General features: G+C 45.6%; 1 protein-coding gene across 1 annotated transcript in view; it reads left to right on the top strand.

The window, feature by feature from the left end:
- LRP1B (LDL receptor related protein 1B) overlaps positions 1–23,632 on the top strand; it is a 1,229,602-nt gene that overhangs the window by 851,854 nt on the left and 354,116 nt on the right. Inside the window, exons 33-34 of the mRNA XM_060257450.1 lie at positions 6,968–7,108; positions 23,419–23,544. Coding sequence (XP_060113433.1) covers positions 6,968–7,108; positions 23,419–23,544 — 267 coding nt within the window. The remainder of the gene's footprint in view (positions 1–6,967; positions 7,109–23,418; positions 23,545–23,632) is intronic.

Here is a 23,632-nt window from a genome sequence, read left to right as displayed (position 1 = left end):
AGAAGTGTTTGACTACTATATGTTCCATTTGGATATGCTGAATTGGCAAACACATGTTATTGACATTGCAAAAGGAAACCTACATCCTCTATGGGAGTTACCTCATATAGGACTTCACATAAAACAATTAAGTCTGTGAGATGAATAGAATTGTTCAGAGGCACAGAGAATGCAGGGGGGGCAGCTGTTCAATTTTCTTCTTCTTCACTAGAATAAGAGCATGTAGAGTCAGTTTGTTCCACGCTGCTGATTTCCTGGCCTGTACTTTACTAGAATGGTGAAAGGATATGAATGATACAATAAGTAAGGTTTATCCAACAGTTATCATAGTCCCTAGTTGCATTAAGCTAATATAAAAATGTTAGCATCTAGATACAGTCCCATGTCATATGGCAGGTTGGGCATATGAAAGAGCTATGCAATATACTTTTGATAAATCAAAGTTAATGTACAGTGCAATCCAAGGCAGAAGTGAATGCCACTGTATAAAATGGGACTTATTCTCAGATAAGAAAGTCTAGGAATCCACTGGTAGCAAGTTTTCTCAGATAAGAAAGTCTAGGATTCCACTCAGCTTTCTACAACATGAGTGTCAATTATCTCAGATCTTTATTTAGAACTATATAAAGCAGCTTTCTTCATGGCCTTTCTCTCCCTTGGTTTTTCATGTTGTTATTGTCACTATTTTATGCCATATGGGAAATACATGATGCATTTTAACTCTTCAGAAACACATTTTCACAAAATCATTAGTATCATTAGATTAGAAAAATATCTATGATCATCATCACTTTATAGCTCATCTTGTCACTCAGGAAGACTGACCTGTAGGCTTAGAGTGTTAATTAGTAATTCTGTGAATCTGTAAAAAAGGCTATTTGTGCTTTATAGGCTGGGTCCAGAAGGGCAGTTTAAGCTGACACAGGGATGGCTCACCGACAGATTAAAAATCAAGTTCAAATGTGCATATTTGACACCTGTCCGGCTCCCATACTCACCCCGTCCTCTGGTGTCTCTGAGGTGGCTCAAAGTGCTATCATTTTGGAAGTGGTAGCAAATTTGTCATCCACCTTTCTGGGTGTCTAAATATGGGAGTGCACAAGTGAGATGGATTGGTGGCGTGAACTGCTCAGGAAACAGCCAACTTGCACAGAGGCATCTGATCAGGATTTGGCTGCTCCATTTTGAACTGGCCCGATTTGAGATGCTTCCAGTGTGCCTGAAGCTGCCGGTCTGGACCCAGCCATATATATACTTTACAGGTTTTGCAAAAACTTTAATTTGTATTGATCATACCCTGACCTGGATGCCCCAGGCTAGTCCAATCTTGTTAGATCTCAGACGCTAAGCATGGTTGGCCCTGATTAGCACTTGGATGAGAGACCACTAAAGAAGTCTAGGATTACTGCACAGAGGCAAGCAATGGCAAACCACCTCTTTATCTCTTGCTTTGAAAACCCCACAGAGTCTCCAAAAGTCAGTTGTTACTTGATGTCACTTTTCATTACCGCATAATGATGGAGAAAGTACAGGTATACTGGTTTTTGTATGTATGAAATAGATTTTGTTATAGAAATTTAAGAATATTAGTTTTGATTTTCAGTTCTCATCTTTGTACCAAAAATACATTTAACTTAACAATATGAGAAAGCCTATGATTTACCCTGCATTTAAATATCCTTTTGGGATCATGATCGTTGAGTTCAATTTTTTTTAAAAAAATGATAAATGACATAGATTACAGCATAACTTACACAGCCATGTTCACACATGCATTTAGGTACAGAATTTGCTTACATTCTTGAATGCAGACTTCAAATTCAATCGGCTTCAGTAGAATTTAAGCAGCCCGTGTTTAGGATTTTAGCCTTTGTCAATATTTCTAGTTCATGTGGGGTTCAGTAGGGGAGATTCCTCCAGGAACTCTTACTAAATTAGTCTACTGATGCTTGAATACTATTTATATCAATAAATTAATAATATAAACTAGTTTTAGTATTGGATTTTTAATTTTTATTTCTGTACTCAATTCTTAGCTCTTTCACAGACTCAAACAGCTACACAAGGGTGCTTCAGGTGGCAACACATTTGTGTAAGAAGCTTCTCACATTATGCCAAGTTATTTTCCCTGCAATACCATGAATATGAGTACTTAAGTAGGAGAAGTGTTCATGCAGCTGTATTTCAAGTGGCCATTTTCTCAGCTGCTTATACTTCTTAGTCCTTCATAAAGTCTATTCCACATTTTTGTTAACATCTACATTGTGCCCTACTCTCTCTTCTAAGATCCCATAGTAGCTGACATGGTAAATTAGGTTCCCATAAAGCCCATCCTGGGTCAGATTTACAGCAGTCAAACTAGTCTATTTTAGAGTTATTCTCGGGGGGGGGGGGGCAGAGAAATAAAGAAGAAAACTTTTTGTTTACTACTGGATTTTTAAATACTTTTTAACAGGGCTTTCTTTGTAGCAGGAACTCCTTTGCATATAAGGTCACACACCCCTGATGCAGCCAATCTTCCTGGAGCTTACAATAGGCCTGCACTAAGAGCCCTGTAAGCTCTTGGAGGATTGGCTACATCAGGAGTGTGTGGCTTAATATGCAAAGGAGTTCCTGCTACACAAAAAGCCCTGCTTTTAAAACTTTTTTTACCTTTCAGATGGCAACAATTAAAGATACATGTGCCATGGTGCTAGCATAGGGTACAGCAGTTTGCAAGTAATTCTTCAGTAATGGATATACCTATATTTTTCTTATAGTAAATTAAGATATTTATACTTTTAAATTCCACAGTATGCGGTATAATACAATTTTATATTCTAACTAAGTTATAAATGATGTGTGTATTTCATTAAATCGAGAGGGGGGGGGTTGATAGGAAAGCAAGCATTGTATATATTTCAGGTTCCCCTCAAATTTTGTTCCCCTGGGAATAAAAAACTTATCCTCAGTTTCAAAATTTATGGAGCTTTTACATCTGTCAGTACTCTGAACATTACTCTGGAATTTCTTATTAACCCTAACCTTGTTTCTAAGCAGGGCTTTTTTTGTAGCAGGAACACTTTTGCATATTAGGCTACACCCTCCTGATGTAGCCAATCCTCCAAGAGCTTACAGGGCTCTTCTTACCGGGCCTTCTGTAAGCTTGTAGAGCATTGGCTACATTGGGGGGGGGAGGGGTAGCCTAATATGCAAAGGAGTTCCTGCTACAAAAAAAGCCCTGTTTCTAAGAAAGTATAGTGCAATATTTACTAACAAATGCCCGCCATCATGATGGGCTAAGCGAGTTTGGAAAGAGCTTAAATTTCAAGAGCACTTGAGGGATGCGGTTTATCTCTCCAAAAAGCTGAATAAAATATTTTGCTTGTGATTAGAAGTTTGAAAGAGGCTGCACATAGAATCCTGAAGATAGTTTAGAAAAAGGAACTATATACATTAGCAAACCTAACCAGTAGTAGTAGCTAAACTTAGGTTTTGAAACTCTGAGCTTTTGAAATGTATTCAGGAAAAAATCCTACCAATTGTATTATATGGACCCCACATTACTTTTCCAAGTATTAATCCAAAAGAAGATCTGTGTAATTAATCATGTACAATGAGAAATATAAAATCATGAAACATGTCAATAGTAAAGCAAAAAAAAAAAAAAAGTTGAAATTATGAGTCCAGCTAAGGGCATTTCCACATTGGTGTTTTGCTTCCCCTTGTCTGTCATACTAAAGCAGGTATTTTTAGAGCATACATACTATGTCTTCCAATCATTTATTCATTGATTCTTTCATCTCTGTTTGTGGTTTTTCCTAGATTGGTCCAATGTATACCAAACTTGATTTGTGCCAATATTTGCAGAAAGATAAAAGTTAAAGTGGTTTCCCCCAAAATATGGATGGGAAGGTGTGACCTTCCAAACTTCCATACCCATATCCATGCCATTTTCTTCTTGCACCCAACATTCCCCCTTCATACTGTTTTGGAGAGTTGTTTGTTCTTTTGTTTAATTGGTAATTGCTATATTGTTAAATGTAACCACTACCATTTTTTTTTAAAGGGCAAGGCCCTGTAGTGTTGCAGAGGCAGGAAATAGCAGACACAAAGGGGATACTGGAGAAAACACAAGATTACCCTTATGTGAATTCTCTGTTGCTGCTGCAAAAGTATTTGCAGTGGCAATGGATACACAACTGCAATTCATAATCATGTGGAAGCAGCTTCTGAGGGTATTTATGTATTTATTATTGCAGTATTTATACCTTGCCTTTCCAGGTGGCTGAAGGTTGCTTCAAATTAAAATTTAAAACATATAAATTTCAATTAAACTTCTCTAGAAGTGCTTCTAACATATATCCCATTAAAAGCCCTTGAGAATAAATGGCTTTGTGGTGCCACCGAAACACCCTCTGAGACTTCATCTCAGTCAAGGAGCCTGTTTCATAGGGTGAGAACTAACATGGAAGAAAAACACACGCTCTGATTGATGCCAGTTCAGCTGTGTTAAGAAGGGGAACAACAGGCAGGTGGCATTCTGGACCTGTATATATAAGAAATTCTGGTTGTCAGCTAGTATTTTTTTTTCCCACTGAAGGAAGGATATGGTACTCTGGAAGCACTACTGGTGACTTGAAATAATGCCCCCTTTCAAGAGTAGTAAGCCCAGCAGACACATTAGGAAAGAGGCAATCAAAAAGGTGTTTTTCAAAAGAAATCAAGCAGAAGTTGGTCCTTTAGCAGTTTAGATTGAATACAGATCCATCTTCCTCTAGTAGAGGGCTTTTTCTTTTGCTGTGGGTTGTCTTTTGTCTCCCCCTCCCTACCTCTGATCCTTTAGTAGCGCATCCACTTGACACTATTTCCTGTACAAATTCCAGTCATCCTTTCTTCTTCACTGGGGGAAGTCATCCAGGTTGGTTAGGTTGCACCTCTTCCGGGCAGGGCTATGAAAATTTTTGCAAGTCTCTAATGGCTAGATCAAGATCCTCAGTTCGTCCCTCCAGTCTGAATAGTCCTGCAGCTCCAGCAAAAAGTTTCTAACCTAGGTCTTTAGAAATATTGTTAGGCTAAATCTTGATTACTTACCATTCAGGATAGATGAGGAGAGATCTCTAGCTCCTTTGGGGCAAAGGAACAAAAAAGAAGAATGATTCTTCAAGGGAGCGGCCTCTCCTGCCTGAAGCTTTGAGCACTGGAGATTAGCTATGTGAAATTCTCCCCAGCATGGCACAGACTGCCTCAAGGCCTGAAAGCTTTGGGTTTGGCTGCAGCCTCCTCTTGAGCAACACCGGAGGCCCCTCATCGCTCACATAGATGCCCCCCAAACTCAGTTTCTGAGTTGGACCAACTCCTTTTGACAAGGGATTCAATTTATGTGGACTCTGTAAGAAAATTCTTCTAGGCTTTTTCAGGCAGATCATTTTCAGAAACTTCTGCAAATTACCAAATAGAAACAGCACAAACACCCAGATCAGTCATTTTGGCTAAGCTGGATAGTTGGAGCTTTAAGAGGCCAGTGAGAAGGTCCTCAGTTTGTCCCTTCTCTGATTTTTTCAAAGAGGTGGTAAAGGCAAAATGGGCAATTCTAAGCAATGGCAGTTTTGATTGCTATTGTTAAGAAGGTCTATGCTTTTCCAGAAGATGTCACAAAGAACCTTAAGGTTCCATTAGTGGATGTGCCAGTAGTGGCAATGCACTCAAAAGATGATGTGAATGCCCTAAAGGACACTCTGGATAGAAAGAATGAGAGAGTTGTATTTTTTTTCACAAGGACTCAGTGATATTAAGAACAGATCTTTCCTTTGTGCCAAAGGTGAACTTTACCTACCATGTAAATCAGCAGCTAATCCTGCAAAGCCAATGTACCCTAATGAAAATATATGGCAAAAGTTGGATGTCCACAGACAACTGCGTGCTTATCTGGACAGGTGAAAAACCTTCAGACTTTCAGACTCATTGTTTGTCTCTCACAGCAGTTCATTGCTGGGCCAGAAGATCTCAAAGGGCATGGTTGCCTTTTGGATCAGAATGTGTATCACAAAGGCATATGAGGTTCTGGGTCGGCATGCATCCCAAAATATAAAAGAACTTTCTACCTAGGTTGCTGCAATCTTTGCAGCGTTTTCTACAAGGGCCCCAGTGGAAGAAATTTGCAGAGCTGCTATGTGGTCTACATTCTCAACCTTTGTGAAACACTACAGAATCGATCAGTTGCAAGCTGAGGAAGCATCCTCTGGTAGAAGAGTGTTGCAGCAGGTTTTAGATCTCTAAGAAAAGAATATTATTCCACCCAGGTGTAGAGCTGGGGGATATAACCAATTTGGAGGACTTTCCTCGCTGAAGAAGAATGAAACATTTGAACCTACCTGAAGTTTTCTTCTCTTCAGTGGTGCAAATTCATTCACTTTTTGCCCAAACAACATCAACGAAAAAAAGAAAAGAAAAAGAACAATATGATACAAAGATGGAGCTGGGCTATCCAGCTAGTTGAGACTCACAAAAATTTATATAGCCCTGCTCGGAGCTGGAAGAGGTGTGGCCTAACCAATGTGGATGACTTCACCCCATTGAAGAGAAGAAACCTTCAGGTAGGTTCCATTGTTTCATTCTGTGCTATGGGCAGATTTTTTTTTTTTTCAGATGACAAGTATATTCAGTCAGTTGAATATGATAAAATAAACTTGTTGATTATTCATATTATTCATAGGGTTATGGAGAAACGGAAAAAACCGATATGGGTGGGGAAGTTTTTGTAATTTTTGACATTTTTTTTTCTAAAATATATACAGGTTGTCTTATTTGTTAACTTTCTACTAATCTACTATCCACATTATTTTTCAAAGGCTAATAAGGTCTAAAAAACTGTGAATGCTTCGAAACTATTAATTGTAACTGTTATTAGATAAGCAAGGCTTCATGTGGGCATTTTAAATATTCTTGATACGCCATTATTAAAAAAAAAATTAAAAATATTTTACAGATAGAAAACTGTGGTGGGCAGATCAAAACTTAGGCCAGCTGGGTACCTGCAATAAGAAAGATGGAAGATATCCCACAGTACTGCGGAACAAAACTTCAGGAATTGTACACATGAAAATTTATGATAAGGCAACACAACAAGGTAAGTATTGTTTTATATATTTTTTAAAAAAAATACCCCCCATTTATTTAGGAAGAAGATGGGAAGATATTGGATTTATATCCCGCCCTCCACTCCAAAGAGTCTCAGAGCGGCTCACAATCTCCTTTACCTTCCTCCCCCACAACAGACACCCTGTGAGGTAGGTGGTGCTGGAGAAGGCTCTCACAGCAGTTGCCCTTTCAAGGACAATCTATGCCAGAGCTATGGCTGACCCAAGGCCATGCTAGCAGGTGCAAGTGGAGGAGTGGGGAATCAAACCCGGTTCTCCCAGATAAGAGTCCGCACACTTAACCACTACACCAAACTGGCTCTTAAATAAATTTATTTATTTAAAGCACCATTTCACTGTCTTTCAGTCAAAATTGACATCAATAGTAGCATATAACTCCACAGAAACTGAAGAATAGCTTTTTAATAAAAGAGAGAGAGAAATGAAGCTGTGAAAACCCTAAGGCTCTGTTGCGAGTTACACAGGATTTCACCTCATCCTTCAAATGATCAAATGCAGCTCTGGCTGCTAAACAAACTCTCCTTCAGATATAATTTGTTAAGCAACCTCAGCAACTAATAACAACAGTGCAAACAGGCCACAGTAAGCCTCAACTACTTCTCATCCTCTGCATCACTGAATGTCACTACCAAATTTATGGAACTCAAATATTTAAATAGTACTAAATAGCACTAAGACTTGCATGTGAACAAATGTTTTACTACAGTCTAGCGCAAATCTTCTGTCAGAGACCCCTCCAGTGGTCATTTGGGGGGACTTTAATATTCATGCAGTGCTGGCCTTATCCCTGCACACACAGGGTTGTTGGGGGTTTTTTTGCCACTATACCTACATTAAGACTATCTCAGGGTTTTTGAGCCCTGCACACGAGAACCATAATTATTAGTGCCTTCAACAGACAATAGGTGCATTCACACACCCAAAATAATGCACTTTGCAACTTGATTTTTACTGTATTAAGAATAGCAAAATTCACTTGCAAACAGTCACTGTGTGAAAGCAGCCAATGGTCTGACTATGAAACAGGTCATGGCCATCAACTTGAAAGACTTAAAAAGGGGAGTGGACAAATTCCCGGATGACTGGACTATCAATGGCTTCTAATCATTATGGATATCTACTCCCTCCAGTAGCACAGGTATGCCTCTTTAAATCGGTTGATGGGGATCACAGGAAGGACAATGCTGTTGCAATCTTCCTATTTGTGGGCTTCCTAGAGGTTGCCACCTGTGAATAGAGTGCTTCGCTTGATGAGCCTTTGGTCTGATTCAGTATGGCTCTTCTCATATTCCTAATTCTTGCAAAGACTGTTACAATGGTTGATCCCTAGAGAGCGATCAATCCATTTCGTTTCCAGAATGCTGTGGGGGAATTTGAAAGTCTTACCAGTGACAAGGCTCTTGTGCGAGGATGGAATACCATGCCCTTGAGGTAATAAAAGAATTACCTCCAGTGCAATATCCTCTTCATCCCTCAGTTAGGAATCTGGCTTTGTGGTTTCCTTCCAAGATGGGAAACAGAAGAAAGCAGGAAATGTCGAATAATATTGACAGAAATAACCTTACTGCAGACAGAAAACTCATGACAAATCTGACAGGCTATATTAAAGAACCCAGTCTGAGGCTTATGAATTGGTAGTCAAGGTAATGTCGTATTACTTCTCCTCTACTATTATATTGGTTGAATGGTATCCAGCACAACTATTAAGAATTGGCGTGATAGTAGGTAGACTATTGACTATGACACTTTTGCACAATTATTTGTTCATAAAATCAACTTGGAAAACAATTTGTCAAGCAATCAAGTAAGAGATGCGTCAAAAGCATTATGTGTCATGGGTGCTGGGGACCCTGCAGAAGAAACCGAGCCTGCAGAGCCTGCAGAAGGAACTGTGCCCCTGCCACCTGCACCAGTGCCCCTGCCTCCTGCTGAAGAAGATCCAAGCCCCCCTGCCTCGCCCTCTCGGGTGGCTCGTGTGCGTGACCGCCTTCGTCAGGACCTCAGGGATTGGAGGAGGGCGGCACGCTCACAAGCAAGACGCTCCCTGAGCCCTGAGTGGTGAAAGGATTCTGGCCCTTCTAAGTGTGAGGATGCTTAAGTTTCGGCAGGATCCTGGCTGCTGCTCTGAAACAGCAATTAGCCCAAATGAGCAACAGGCAGCAGAGGGCTATATAGCTGTGGGCTTTGGGAGGAGGCTTTGTGGAAGCAACTAGTCACATACCTGACATCCTAGCATCCACTCCGGCTCTTGACTTTGGCTTTTGGATTCCTGACTTTGGCTTGGACCTCTGGACCCCCTGACTTCGGCTTCTGAACCTCTGACCTGTGATACCTGGATTACGATTCTGTTTTGGCGCCTTGGACCCTCCTTGCTCACGAGTTGCCGACCTTGGACTGCCCCTGGACTTTGCCTGACTCAGCCCCAGCTCGTGACAGATTGCTTCCACCCACAACCAACACCCATTCCACAGGATGGATGCTGAAGCAAGTGGAACCACAGGACTACTGGCTGCGCTCCAAGCCCAGGTACAGCAGCTGACACAGGCAGTAGTACACTTACAGCAACAACCTGTGGCCAGTGCTCCAGCCAAGTGCCCAGTTCCCCCACCTGACAGATTTGGGGGTGCCGTGGAAGAATTTCCTGCTTTCCTAGCGCAGTGCCGGCTGTACTTAGAACTAAGAGCTCGGGACTTCCCCAACGACAAAACAAAGGTGTGTTTCATCATCAGCCTGTTAAAGGGGCAGGCGGCCAAATGGGCCACACCCTTGCTGGTTGCGTCTTCTCCCCTGCTGACTGATTACCAGGGGTTTGAGGCCCACCTGTCTGCTGCCTTCTCAAACCCAGTCCAAGCAGCCACAGCCAACCGGAAGATCAGGGCGCTGAAACAAGGCAAATCCTCAGTGGCTCAGTATGCCACCGAATTCAAGCTCCTGGCCCAAGACTTGGCGTGGAATGAGGCTGCCCAGATGGACCAGTTTACCGAGGGGCTGGCAGAGGAAGTCCTGGATGAACTGGCCAGGGTGGAGTCGCCACCCACGCTCCAAGGACTTATCACCCTCTGCCTCCGCATTGATGGCCGCCTGGAAAGTCGCCGCCAAGCCAAGACCAGAGGGCGCCAGCTCCCTGCGCCGTGCCACTTGGCTCCTCGCCCATCCCCAGTTAGTACCAGAGCCGAGGAGGAGCCTATGCAGCTTGGAGCTGCTCGACCCCGCCTGACTCCAGAAGAAAAGGCCAGACGCCGCACGCAGAATCTGTGCCTTTACTGCGGTACGGCAGGCCACTATGCCTCTGGCTGCCCTGCTAAGCGTCGGATACCCGGACCCTCGTTGCCACCGCCGCCAAAAGAGCAGCCCCAGGCGTAAGTGGGCCCTCCAGCCTGGGGCGACTAGCTGGGTCCTCCGAACAGCAGACTGATACCCCGGGCCCATTCCTGCTACCAGTCAAACTCCGTCTGCCTGATGAACGCTGGCTGTTTGTATATGCCATGCTGGACTCGGGAGCGGCCCACTGTTTTGTTGATGCTGCCTTTGTAAAGCAGCACCAGATACCAGTGCAGACAAAAGAGACTCCAACGCTGGTGGAGGCTATCGACGGGTGCCTCCTCCGTTCTGGCCCCGTCACCCAGGAGACCTGCCCCATCACCTTCCACGTCCAGCAGCACCAAGAACAGCTGCAGTTTAATGTCGCCCGCATGCCTCGCTTCCCGCTGATTCTGGGCCTTTCCTGGCTGGAGCTGCACAACCCCATCGTGGACTGGGCCCAGCAGGAACTACGTTTCCGAGACCCATGCCCCCATCTGACTCCTCCCACCACTCTAGCAGCCGGCATCCCGAGTGGTGGTCCTCAGCTCCCTCAGAAGTATGCGGACTTCGCCGATGTCTTCGAAGAGACAGGAGCGGATCAGCTTCCCCCTCACCGGCCCTATGACTGTGCCATTGACCTAGTACCTGGGGCACCACTCACGGTGGGGCGTCTGTACCCGATGTCGGAGCCTGAGTTGGCAGCTCTGCGAGACTACCTGGACAAGAACCTGAAACGCGGATTCATCCGACCCTCAACCTCTCCCCTGTCTGCTCCAGTCCTCTTCGTAAAGAAGAAAAGTGGGGAGCTGCGGCTGTGCAATGACTACCGGGCCCTGAACAAGATCACCATCCGCGACCGGTACCCTCTACCACTGATCCCTGAACTCTTGGATCGCTTAAAGGGGGCCCAGATTTACACCAAGCTGGACCTCCGTGGAGCGTACAATTTGGTGCGCATACGGCCCGGAGACGAGTGGAAGACCGCGTTTGGGACCCGATACGGGCAGTACGAGCACCTGGTGATGCCCTTCGGATTGACCAATGCCCCCGCTGTCTTCCAGAGGTTCATGAACGACATATTCCGGGACCTGCTCGACCGCTTCGCGATCATATACCTGGATGACATCCTAATTTACTCCCGCAATCCTGCCCAGCACGCCGAGCACGTCCGCCAGGTCCTGCAGCGCCTACGAGCCCATGGCCTCTACGCCAAGCTGGAGAAGTGCGACTTCGACCTGCGCTCCGTCGAGTTCCTTGGGCACATTGTGTCACCGCAGGGGATCCTCATGGACCCGAAAAAAGTAGAAGCGGTCCTGACCTGGCAGGCTCCTCAGAATCGCAAAGACCTGCAGCGGTTCCTTGGTTTTGCCAACTACTATCGGCAATTCATCCCGGCCTACGCATCCCTGACCACACCCCTGACTCAACTACTCCGCCCCAAAGAACCCTTCCGCTGGTCCCCAGAGGCCGATAACGCCTTCTCCACCCTGAAGACTCGCTTTGCCACCGGGCCACTCCTGAGATACCCTGACTCCCAGCTTCCCTTTACGGTGGAAGCTGATGCCTCCAACGTGGCCCTGGGAGCAGTGCTGTCCCAGCGCGAGGAGCCGTCCCAGCCACTCCAGCCCTGCGCCTATTACTCGCGCCAGCTCACTGCTGCAGAGAGGAACTATACCATCTGGGAGAGGGAGTTGCTCGCGATCAAGGCGGCGTTTGAGGTTTGGCGACATTACCTCGAAGGGGCTCGCCACCCTGTTCAAGTGCTCACTGATCACCGGAACTTGGAACACCTCCAGACCACCCGCCGTCTCAACCAGCGCCAGATCCGGTGGTCCCTATTCTTCTCTCGCTTCGACTTCCGGATCTCCTACATCCCCCATACCCAGAACCGGAAAGCAGACGCGCTCTCCCGGAAACCGGAATACGCCCCTGCCTCAACAGACCGTGCCCGCTGCTCCAATCCTGCCGCCCTCAGTATTTGCAGCCACCTCCACTTCACCAGCACTCGTGGAGGACATTCGGGCTAGCCAGGCCAATGATCCCTGGGTCCAGCAACACCTCCAGGCTCTCCAAGATGACCCAACAGGCGAGTTCACGACTCGAGGCGGCCTCTTGCTACATCGCGAACGCCTCTATGTGCCGCCCGGGCCCTTGCGAGCAGAAGTGCTACGCCTGACCCACGACTCGTTACCCGCCGGGCACTTTGGACAGCATAAGACCACCCACTTGCTGACAAGGGAATTCTGGTGGCCACGAGTTCGCGCTGATGTTGCCCGTTATGTCAGCTCCTGTGACGTCTGCCGACGGGCCAAAGACATCCCAGCCAAACCCTCAGGGTTGCTACAGCCCTTGCCCACATCTTCAGGACCCTGGGAGACCATCTCGATGGACTTCATCACGGAACTTCCGCGCTCCAAGGGTCAGACTTGTATCTGGGTGGTCGTCGACCTATTTACCAAGATGGCCCACTTTGTTCCGTGCCCCAAACTTCCCACAGCTCAGGAGACGGCCCAGCTTTACCTGCAACACATCTTTCGTCTGCACGGACTCCCAGCCCATCTGATCTCCGATCGGGGCCCTCAGTTCTCCTCTCGGTTCTGGCAAGCCCTCCATTCCAGCCTGGGTACTCGAGTGCACCTGTCCTCAGCCTACCACCCACAGACAGATGGCCAGACAGAGCGCACCAATGCCACGCTGGAGCAATATCTCCGCTGTTACACCTGTTACCAGCAGGATGACTGGACCACTCTATTGCCCCTAGCGGAGTTTGCATACAACAATGCGGTCCATTCATCCACCCAAATGACCCCGTTTGCTGCAACCTACGGGTACCACCCTCGGTTCTTCCCGGCAATCCTACCACCCACGAATGTCCCCGCCGTCGATGCCTACCTGCAAGAACTCCGCGCCAGCCAAGACTTGCTCCGAGAGCAGCTACAGCAGGCCAAGGAGGCATATAAACGGGCTGCAGACCGAAAGAGGCAAGAAGGCCCTCCAGTGCAGCCGGGGGATCAGGTGTGGCTCTCAACTCGCTACCTGCGCCGGCCTGGTCGGTCTCACAAGCTGGATGCACGGTTCATTGGACCCTACCCCATCGTAGAACAAATAAACCCCGTCGCCTTCAGGCTCCAGTTGCCACCCCACCTCCGCATTCACCCTGTGTTCCATCGCTCCCTCCTTGTTCCAGCTGCACCCCCTGACCCAGCTCGGCCTCCTTCCCCACCGCCGCCACCACCGGTGTTGGTGGATGACGAGGAAGAATATGAGGTGCGCCAGATTCTGGACTCCCGGTACCATCGTGGAGGCCTCCAGTACCTTGTGGACTGGGAGGGATACGGCCCAGAAGACCGGTCCTGGGAACCTGTGGACAATCTTCATGCCCCGGACTTGGTGCAACGATTCCACAGCGACCACCCCGACCTCCCAGGCCCCTCGACGGAGGGGGGCCCTGGGGGGGGGGATAGTGTCATGGGTGCTGGGGACCCTGCAGAAGAAACCGAGCCTGCAGAGCCTGCAGAAGGAACTGTGCCCCTGCCACCTGCACCAGTGCCCCTGCCTCCTGCTGAAGAAGATCCAAGCCCCCCTGCCTCGCCCTCTCGGGTGGCTCGTGTGCGTGACCACCTTCGTCAGGACCTCAGGGATCGGAGGAGGGCGGCACGCTCACAAGCAAGACGCTCCCTGAGCCCTGAGTGGTGAAAGGATTCTGGCCCTTCTAAGTGTGAGGATGCTTAAGTTTCGGCAGGATCCTGGCTGCTGCTCTGAGACAGCAATTAGCCCAAATGAGCAACAGGCAGCAGAGGGCTATATAGCTGTGGGCTTTGGGAGGAGGCTTTGTGGAAGCAACTAGTCACATACCTGACATCCTAGCATCCACTCCGGCTCTTGACTTTGGCTTTTGGATTCCTGACTTTGGCTTGGACCTCTGGACCCCCTGACTTCGGCTTCTGAACCTCTGACCTGTGATACCTGGATTACGATTCTGTTTTGGCGCCTTGGACCCTCCTTGCTCACAAGTTGCCGACCTTGGACTGCCCCTGGACTTTGCCTGACTCAGCCCCAGCTCGTGACATTATGTAGCTTTTCTTTGACAGATAGCTTGAATGTTGTTTCCCACAAGCAGTGTTTACCTGATCTTTAATGTTTGCTGAAGCCTCCATTTGAAGTTTAGACACCTGCTGCTCCTGTTTTTGAAAACCTGCTCAGGTGAAGCTGAGGCACACCCTCACAAAGAACTTCAGTGCTTCCCTCATGAATGGGGACTTCTGAGGCAGTGGTTGATCTGCTGCTAAAAAAGCCCTTACTGGTCAAGAGGTTCTGCCCAGCTATCGTTCAGTCTCCGACTTTTATACATTTATTTATTTAATTTACAAAATTTATATCCTGCCTTTCTTCTCTTACATGAACCACCAAGGTGGCTAACAATTTAAAATGTATATGATAAAATCACAGTTACAAACCATTAAAATCAATCCATGCAACATAAATCATTAAAACAATTAAACAACTGAGTTAAAACACATGAACAACATTAAATCAGCCTAATTTGCCTTTCTAAGACTGGGTCCAGACTGGCAGCTGGCGGTGACACAGGGACGGCCCCCAGACAGATTAAAAAATCAAGTCCTGATGCAAACATCTGGAGACTGTCCCACTCCTGTATCACCCCATCCTCCAGTGCTCCAGTGCTGTTGGTGTGTCCGAAAAAGCTACCATTTCCAAAGTTGCTTTGGTTGGGGTATTCTTTCTTGAACAGACTCAGTTATTAGCTTAGGAATCTTTTTGGTCCTCGTTTTTCTATTAAAAAATGTGAGTAGAGTGGCCAAAAGTGGATTTTTCCAGTTATGTTTAGTTTGGAAATGATCTCTCCTTTTAGATGCTGCCAACCTACCCATGCATGCTAACCTTGAAGCTGGACTATTACATTGCACTCAGAGGGTGACATGGGGCAGTGCAGCACCCTAAATGCCTTCATTGGCTGCCCCTTCCCCCTAGCTCCCAACAGCCTCTCTGATAGGCCTGGTGAGGGCCAGGGTGGGCTCCGGTTTCCTGTACTTGATGTGGTCCACCCCTACTGAGCTGGAGACAGCTGCTGCCATTGCCCTCTCAGTCCTCCCACCTCCATACCCTGTGGCTCCCCAGATGGGATCACGGTGAATACAGGACCCAACTTTCTGTTGGGGGGAAATGTGAGTAGAATAGCCAAAAGTGCATTTTTTTTCTGGTTACATTTAGTTTGGAAATCATCTCTCCTTTTGGATGTCACCAACCTATCCAAGCTGACTCATTCTACAGTAACCTCAAAGCTGGACTATTGCACTGCACTCTGTGTGGGGCTGCTCTTGGATAACACAGAAAATGCCACTTTTCTTGTGTCACATATGCTTTGCAATGTTTACATTGGCTACCTATTTGTTTCTGGGTACAGTTCTAGGTGCTGGTTTTTGATCTTTGCAGACTTTCACAATCTGAGACCTTTCCCATGTGATGCTATGTGGCAACTTTGCTCATCTTAGTCCAATTTCTTATTTGTTCCCTCCAGTGATGGTTAAAATAGTTTTTCTGGTCACTGGCTTGTACTGGAGCTTTACACAAGTTTTGAAAGAAGAAGAAGAATAGCAGATTTATACCCCACCCTTCTCTCTGAATCAGAGACTCAGAGCGGCTTACAATCTCCTATAATCTCGGAGAGCCAGTTTGGTGTAGTGGTTAAGTGCACGGACTCTTATCTGGGAGAACCGGGTTTGATTCCCCACTCCTCTACTTGCACCTGCTAGCATGGCCTTGGGTCAGCCATAGCTCTGGCAGACGTTGTCCTTGAAAGGACAGCTGCTGTGAGAACCCTCTCCAGACCCACCCACCTCACAGGGTGTCTGTTGTGGGGAGGAAGGTAAAGGAGACTGTAAGCCGCTCTGAGACTCTTTGGAGTGGAGAGCGGGATATAAATCCAATATCATCATCATCATCATCATCATCATATATCTTCTCCCCCCACAACAGACATCCTGTGAGGTGGGTGTGGCTGAGATGGCTCTCACAGCAGCTGCCCTTTCCTCTGCCAGAGCTATGGCTAACCCAATGCCATTCCAGCAGCTGCAAATGGAGGAGTGGGGAATCAAACCTGGTTCTCCCAGATAAGAGTCCACGCACTTAACCACTACACCAAACTTGAACAGTATTCAGAATCAGTCAGGAAGGCACTTAACACTTTTTAGATTTTTAGGAAGCAGAAGAAACCAGAACTATTTAAAACAGAATTGATCAGTTGATCAAAAGGGTGATATTTTTTGTTCAGTTCATTATTGCTTACTCTCTTTAAACTTATGTATTTATTTTGAATTGTTGCTTTAAACTTTTTTGTTCTTGTACAGTACCTTTAGAAAAAAACATCGATGGGATTTTTGACTTTATTATTAAAGAAAAATGCAAATAATTTTAAAGTTTTTTAAGTAATTAAAGGACATTTAATGAAAAGTATTGAAGCATCAGCTTCAGAAGATTATAAAAGCCTCACCTCTGGAAGTGGATTAGTAATTATATCACTCCATTAGTATGCCATTATGGTTGGATTAATAGAAGGCTTAAATTTCATAAGTGAAATATTGGAGAAAATCCAAATTAAACATTTTTGTTTTGCTATCATAATATTTGCTAAAATTTTCAACTTTGAAAGAATTATTTACTTTAATTTCTTCCCAAATAATGCAGTATACAAATATGTTGACATAGGAGTGCATGAGGTGGCCTTGAAGTGGCTTATTTCATTTCTCCAGGGTTGGGGACAGAGGGTGGCACTAGGAAAGAGGTTGTCAACTAAGTACTCATTAGTGTGCGGGTTCCTCAGGGGGCAATTTTCTCTTTGATGTTATTTAACATCTATATGTGCCCTCTCTAGTACAGAGTTTCAGGCTGGGTTATCACCACTACACTGACGACACCCATCTATATCTGTTGATGGATGACCAGCCAGATACCGCCCCAGCAAATCTGATTGAGGGTTTGGAGACTTCGGTGGGATGGTTGAAGCACAGCCGGCTGAGACTGAATCCGACTAAGATGGTGGTTCTCTTGATGGGGAGGGATGACTCAGGATTGGGGTGCCATCTCCCAGCTCTTGACAGTGTGCCCTTCATACTGGCATCAACTGTGAATATCTATGTAGGCCCAGATTGCAAATGTTGCCAGGCTGGCATTTTTTCAGTTATGCCAGGTCAAGCAACTGGCTCCCTACTTGTCTTGCCCTCACCTACTGTAACTAGCTCTACATAGGACTATCCTTGAGACCAACCTGGAAAATCCAACTGATCCAGAATGCGGCAGGACAAGTCTTTAAGGGGACTCTGCTCATGGCACATGAGCTGCACTGGCTTCTTGTGGAGTACCAAATCAGATTCAAGGTTATGGTATTGACATAAAAGGCCCTAAACAGTCAGGGACCCATGTATCTTCAGGGCCACCTCTTTTGGTATACCCCAAGGCAATTGTACTTGGCTAATAAGAATGTGTTGGTGGTCCCCGGCCTGAGAGACATCTGGCTCTCCTCAACCAGGGCCAGGGCATTTTCCACCTTGCTTCCAACCTGGTGGAAGTCTCTGCTGAGTGATATCTATGCCCTGAGGGACTTAATGCAGTTCTGCAGGGCATGTAAGGCAGGGATGTTCCACTGGGTGTTTGGTTGAGGACAGCAGCATTTCCCCCCATCTGGCTGGCACTCTTACTTCTCCTGCTTCTCCTGCCTGCCCCTCCCATGAGACAGTGGCATACTGTGGCAGTTCGCCACCCTCTAGCTGTTAATTTATTGTTGTATTTTTATTATTTTAATGTTTTATTATCTATGTAAGACTTTTTAATGTACAGCATGTCGAGTCCTATGCTACAAGGGAGGATGGTCAAGACAGTCAAGGGTTTTTTTCAGATTTGAATCTATTGGACTTGGAATATATCAGTATTTTCTGATATTCCTAAATCTCAATATTGGTATGGTATATATTTAGGAAACCCAAATTAGTCTCCACTATATCCTATGAGGAAAGTCCCCATAGGGTAGAAGAGAGCATTGATCCAGCAGTATCTGGGACTTGGGAGGGTTGTTTTTTGAGGGAGAAGCACCAAATCTACAGCACAGCAGCTGGTGCCTTGCCTCACTCCCCCCCCTTTTTAAAAAATTGGGCCAAGGGATCTAATTCTATGGGCCCCAAAAGAAGGTGCTCATTCACTGAAAGCATGGGAGAAACCCTGCAGTGCTGCAACTCAGCAAGTAAATTCAGAAGGCATTTAAGACCGACGCAGGGATTCAGGGGTTGGCCTTGCAATGGCTTTCCTCTTTCCTTCACGGTTGGGGATAAAGGGTGGCGATTGGAGGGCAGTCATCCCAGAGGCACCTGCTTAATTGTGGTGTGCCTCAAGGGGCGGCACTTTCCCCAATGTTGTTTAACATTTACATGCACCCCCTTGCCCAGATTGCCTGGAGGTATGGGCTATGTTGCCATCAGTATGCAGATGACATCCAGCTCTATCTACTGATGGATGGATGGTCTGACTGTGTCCTGGAAAATTTGGGCCTGGCGTTGCAAGCCGTGGCAGGTTGGCTCAGGCTGAGTCATCTGAAGCTGACGAAGACAGAGGTCCTTTGCCAGAGTCATGGTGATCCTGGCAGGGAAATCCCTCTACCGGTTTTTGATGGTGCACCACTTACAACGGTGCACAGGGTCAGAAGCTTGGGGGTGCTACTGGAGCCTGCCTTGACAATGGAGGCCCAGATAGCAGGCACCGCCAAATCTGCCTTTTACCATCTTAGGTGGATATGGCAGTTGGTTCCCTTCCTTGAGCGTGGCGACCTGGCAACTGCGATCCATGCTATGGTCACCTCAAGATTGGACTACTGTAATGCCCTCTACATGGGGCTGCCCTGTCTCAAATCCAGAAACTGCAGCTGGTGCAAAATGTAGCAGCCAGGCTGCTATTGGGATTATCCATGCGGGAGCACATACAGCCTGGACTGCAGATGCTGCACTGGCTGCTGGTGGTATACCAGATTCGCTACAAGGTGCTGGTTATTAACTTTCAAGTCCTATATGGCTGAGGATCTGCCTACCTTAGCAACCGTCTCTCCCCACATGTTCCCCAAAGGGTACTTAGACAAGGAACACAAAATTTATTATTGATCCCCAGGTCAAGGGAGACAAGACTGAAAATGACTAGAGAAAGAGCTTTCTCCATTGCTACCCCACACTGGTGGAACCAACTGCCTGAGGAGGTCAGAGCCTTGTGGGACCTTGCCCAGTTCCGCAAGGTTTGCAAGATAATATTGTTTCAGTTAGCTTTTAACTGAATGACGACCACTGCCACGATTTTAGATCCAATTTGATATCCAAGAACACTGAATCCTTAAATCCTATGGAATTAGCACCAAATTGTTTAAACTGTTTTAAATTGATTTTTTTAATGTTTAATTTAACTGTTTTTATTGTTATTCTATTATATTTTGTGAGCTGCCCTGAGCCTGCTTCAGCAGGGAGGACGGGATATAAATCAACTAAACTAAACTAAACTAAACTAAAGTGGTCTCTTTAAATGCCTTCTCCAAGCTGTGCCAGTGCTGCCACCACAGCATAACTCAGCAAGTGAACTTAAAAGGCATTTAAAGATACCACAGTCTCTTTAAGAGCCTTCTTCAAGCAGCACCCAAATAAAAGCCGAATGTTTGGGCTCAGCCATATTGGTAGCCAAATCAGATTCTCTAATTTGTATTCAGCTGGAAAATATCAGCCCAAGTTTTTTCCAGTCCAGATAAACCGAATGCATACCCCTAGATCCAGTCCAAACACACACACACACAAACTGCTTTCCAGACCACTATAAAGATTCATGTAATGCAGATAAAGTATATAAAAACCAATAGTTTATGTTTATATCATTTGCAAGCTCATATCATATGGTTTGTGGTCCAAAACCAACATAAAATGTACAATATGTCCAATGCAAAGATAAAGAATTTTCCAGATATATTATCGAGTATATAAGTCCCAATGTATACTAGTCTCACTCCTGCTGAGGTTATATCCTCTTCAGTTAGGGAGTATATTCCACATTTCCTTTAGGAGTGGACCAATGCTCATATGATGAATAAAATTCCAAAAGCCAAAGGATGGTGCGTTTCCAGGTACAATATTGTGTTTTGAATGGTTCTTTATCCAAACTACATTGGCTTCTAAATGGGACCAAATCTCAACAACATTTCAAGTAGACTTAAAATTCATGCCATATGGTGGGATTAATAGGTCCTAGATCCAGCATTTAGTTTTAAACAAACTTTAACATCTTTACTGTGGTGTAACTTTTAAAATAATCCTGTATATATGTATTTATTAGAATTTTTTATTACACTTTAAATTGGGAAAGGTACATTTGTTGCAATGAAGATCAGAATTATTCTGACTATCAATATGGAGCATGCAAATTTATGGATATTGTGTTAGTTCCTGTGGTTATATGAACAAAAGGAACTCATGGAACATAATCAACTTCACTTCATCCCTTCCCTAGCATCTTACATTCATGTCCTGAAAATCTCTGCATAGGGTTATGAACGTCATGGACTGTGTCTCACTAGAGGTGAGAAGCTGAAGTTTCATACTGCTTTTAGGAGCTTCAATGATTAGGGAGAGATGCCATCTACCACAGTTGTGCAATTTCAGTAGGGAAATTAGCATCGTATTTCTCCTCTCTGCAAGCTCCACAGCAACGGCATGCGTTCTCGTTAACGAGATGTAATGCATTACCATCTGCTATCCTATTTGGTAGATTTAACAGGATTGAGTACTCTAATAGACACTGTCTTTGTAATTCCAAGTGTATTGAAACTATTTCCCATGTACTACTGAACTGTCCTCTTTATGATGATATTTGTTGTATATACTTGAAAGATATCTTAGCAGGTATGTTGGGCTGTGCTGATTCAGGCAAAGTCCACAAACTTTTAAATGACACTTGCACTGAGGTAACTTTAATGGTGGCTAGATTTCTCCAACAGGCCATGGAAATACGACAGGGAATGGTTCTGGAATGACCACATTTTATCTGTTGTAATTATTTAATTTGGCTAAACTTGACTCATATATATTTTACTTATTTTATGTATTTTAGCTCCCTATGTACTTTATAATCTAGGATTTTATATTATTTATATTGCTATTTTACTGCTAAATCTGTTTTATGCCAATAAAGGCTTGCTATTTGCTAAAAAATTAAATTTGCTGCAATTGCTCAAGACCAAGAAAGGGCAATTTTGCCTAATAGATCCTCCTCACTGTACCCAGAATAGTGTGCTACTTTGCATAGAAGGGTGGAGTGTGCAAAGGACTGTTGGTGGGAGAGGGACATGAGTCCTGTCCTTGTTGGCCTTTTACAGTTCCCACAGTTTTATTCCTCTCATTTTCTGAAAGTAAATTAAACAAAGTGTGTTAGTAATTTAATGTGTGTGGGGGTTGTTGTTTTTTAAAAGGAAATTCAGCTTCTGAAGATAGCATCTTTGTCTCAAATCTACTGAATTTGAAACAAAGAAATAAAAGTTATTTTCATGACATGATAGGGTGGCATTTGCTATCTGTAGATGCTTCTGTATTGATGAAGTTATTGAACAACAGGAATTTTTTTGGCTTATTATTTTCCAGAATCATTGTATTCAAAAAGTAACTGAACATTGTTGTTATAGCAATGCTTCTATGTCACATCATTGCATCTCTTGGGCTGAATTCAGATGGCCAATTTGGGCCAACACAGGAACAACCCATGTCCAGATTTAAATGGTGCATTCAAACGCGCACATCTAGGTCCTGCCTTGCTCCTGCCCTTACCTTGTCCTTTGCTGTTGCTCTGTTGCTTCAAAAAGCTACCAGGTAGTAAGTGGTAGCAAACTGCTGAAGTGCTTCCGGGGCACCTTTCCTGAACAGTCAGGGAGTGTTGCTCATGTGCTTAAGCAGTGTGACACCAACTTCCTGGGCTTGGCCTTTATATAATCTGTTTCCAGGCCTCACCCCTCTCTGGGCCTGTTTCCCTCCAAACCCCTTGCTGCCCAATCAGAGGGATAGAGAGGATCCTGGGAGATCTAGGCTTTTCCCAGTAACTCCTAAACAGGCTTCCCTGGGGCCTGCAGGCCTCACTAGGCCCAGGATTATGACATAAGGCAAGAAATAAAAGGTTGGTATTCTACTGTTATCAGGGCCGGCTCGCCCACTAGGCAAACTAGGTGGTTGCCTAGGGCGCCAGGAGCAAGAGAGCATCGAATCAGGTTTCCCCCCTGTGCCCAAGACAATCACCTAATTTGCCTCCCCACCACCACCAGCTCCTTCACGCCTGCCACGCTTCCACCCCCCAAAAGCTCGCCCTGTCACCCCCAAAGCTTGCCTGCCCTACCGCAGCCAGCTCCCTCCTTCCTGCCCTTGAAGCTCGCCCTGCTGCCGCCTACTGCCAAAACGTGCCCTGCCACCCCCCCACAGCCATCTCCCTCCCTCCTCTCCCCTCCAGGTTTGCCTTGCTACCACCGCAGCCAGTTCCCGCCTTCCCATCCCTGCAAATTCACACTGCCACTGCAGCCAGCTCCCTCCCTCCCATCACCCCCCCCCAAAGTTCGCACTGCCACCGCAGCCAGCTCCTGCCTGGCCCCGAGAAGCATACCTGCTCTGCATGTGTTTTGAAGAGACCTCTGGAGGAAGTTTCTTCCCCCTCCTTTCCAGAAAGAAAACACCCACAGACCTTGGAGCTGGTATGCCTCAGGGGTCCTCCAGGTGAGTGCAGGGGTTAGGGTTATTCGTGAGTAGCACTTGCGATCTACTCGTGAGTAGCACCTGCATCTACTCATGAGTAGACCCTTGGCAGGTGCGGGGACTCAGGGGCGAGCGGAGCTGTGCTGCCTAGAGCGCCGGAAGGGCTCGGGCTGGGCCTGACTGTTATTTACTGTTTCATTTTTCCTCCCCTGTAGGTAGCAATTCCTGTCAACTCAATAATGGTGGATGTTCCCAACTTTGCTTGCCAACCTCAGAAACAACTCGTACATGCTTATGTACAATAGGCTATAATCTGCGGAAAAATCGGATGTCTTGTCAAGGTAAACAATATTTAAAAAAAAACACCTGAATAAAAAAGAATTAAAAAAAAATCACAGAATGATTTTCTAAGAAATAACACTACATAGT

Source organism: Heteronotia binoei, chromosome 16, assembly GCF_032191835.1.
Source record: "Heteronotia binoei isolate CCM8104 ecotype False Entrance Well chromosome 16, APGP_CSIRO_Hbin_v1, whole genome shotgun sequence".
NCBI classification, from domain to species: domain Eukaryota; kingdom Metazoa; phylum Chordata; class Lepidosauria; order Squamata; family Gekkonidae; genus Heteronotia; species Heteronotia binoei.
The sequence above is the reverse complement of the archived record's forward strand: the minus strand, read 5'-3'. Positions and strand labels throughout refer to the sequence as shown.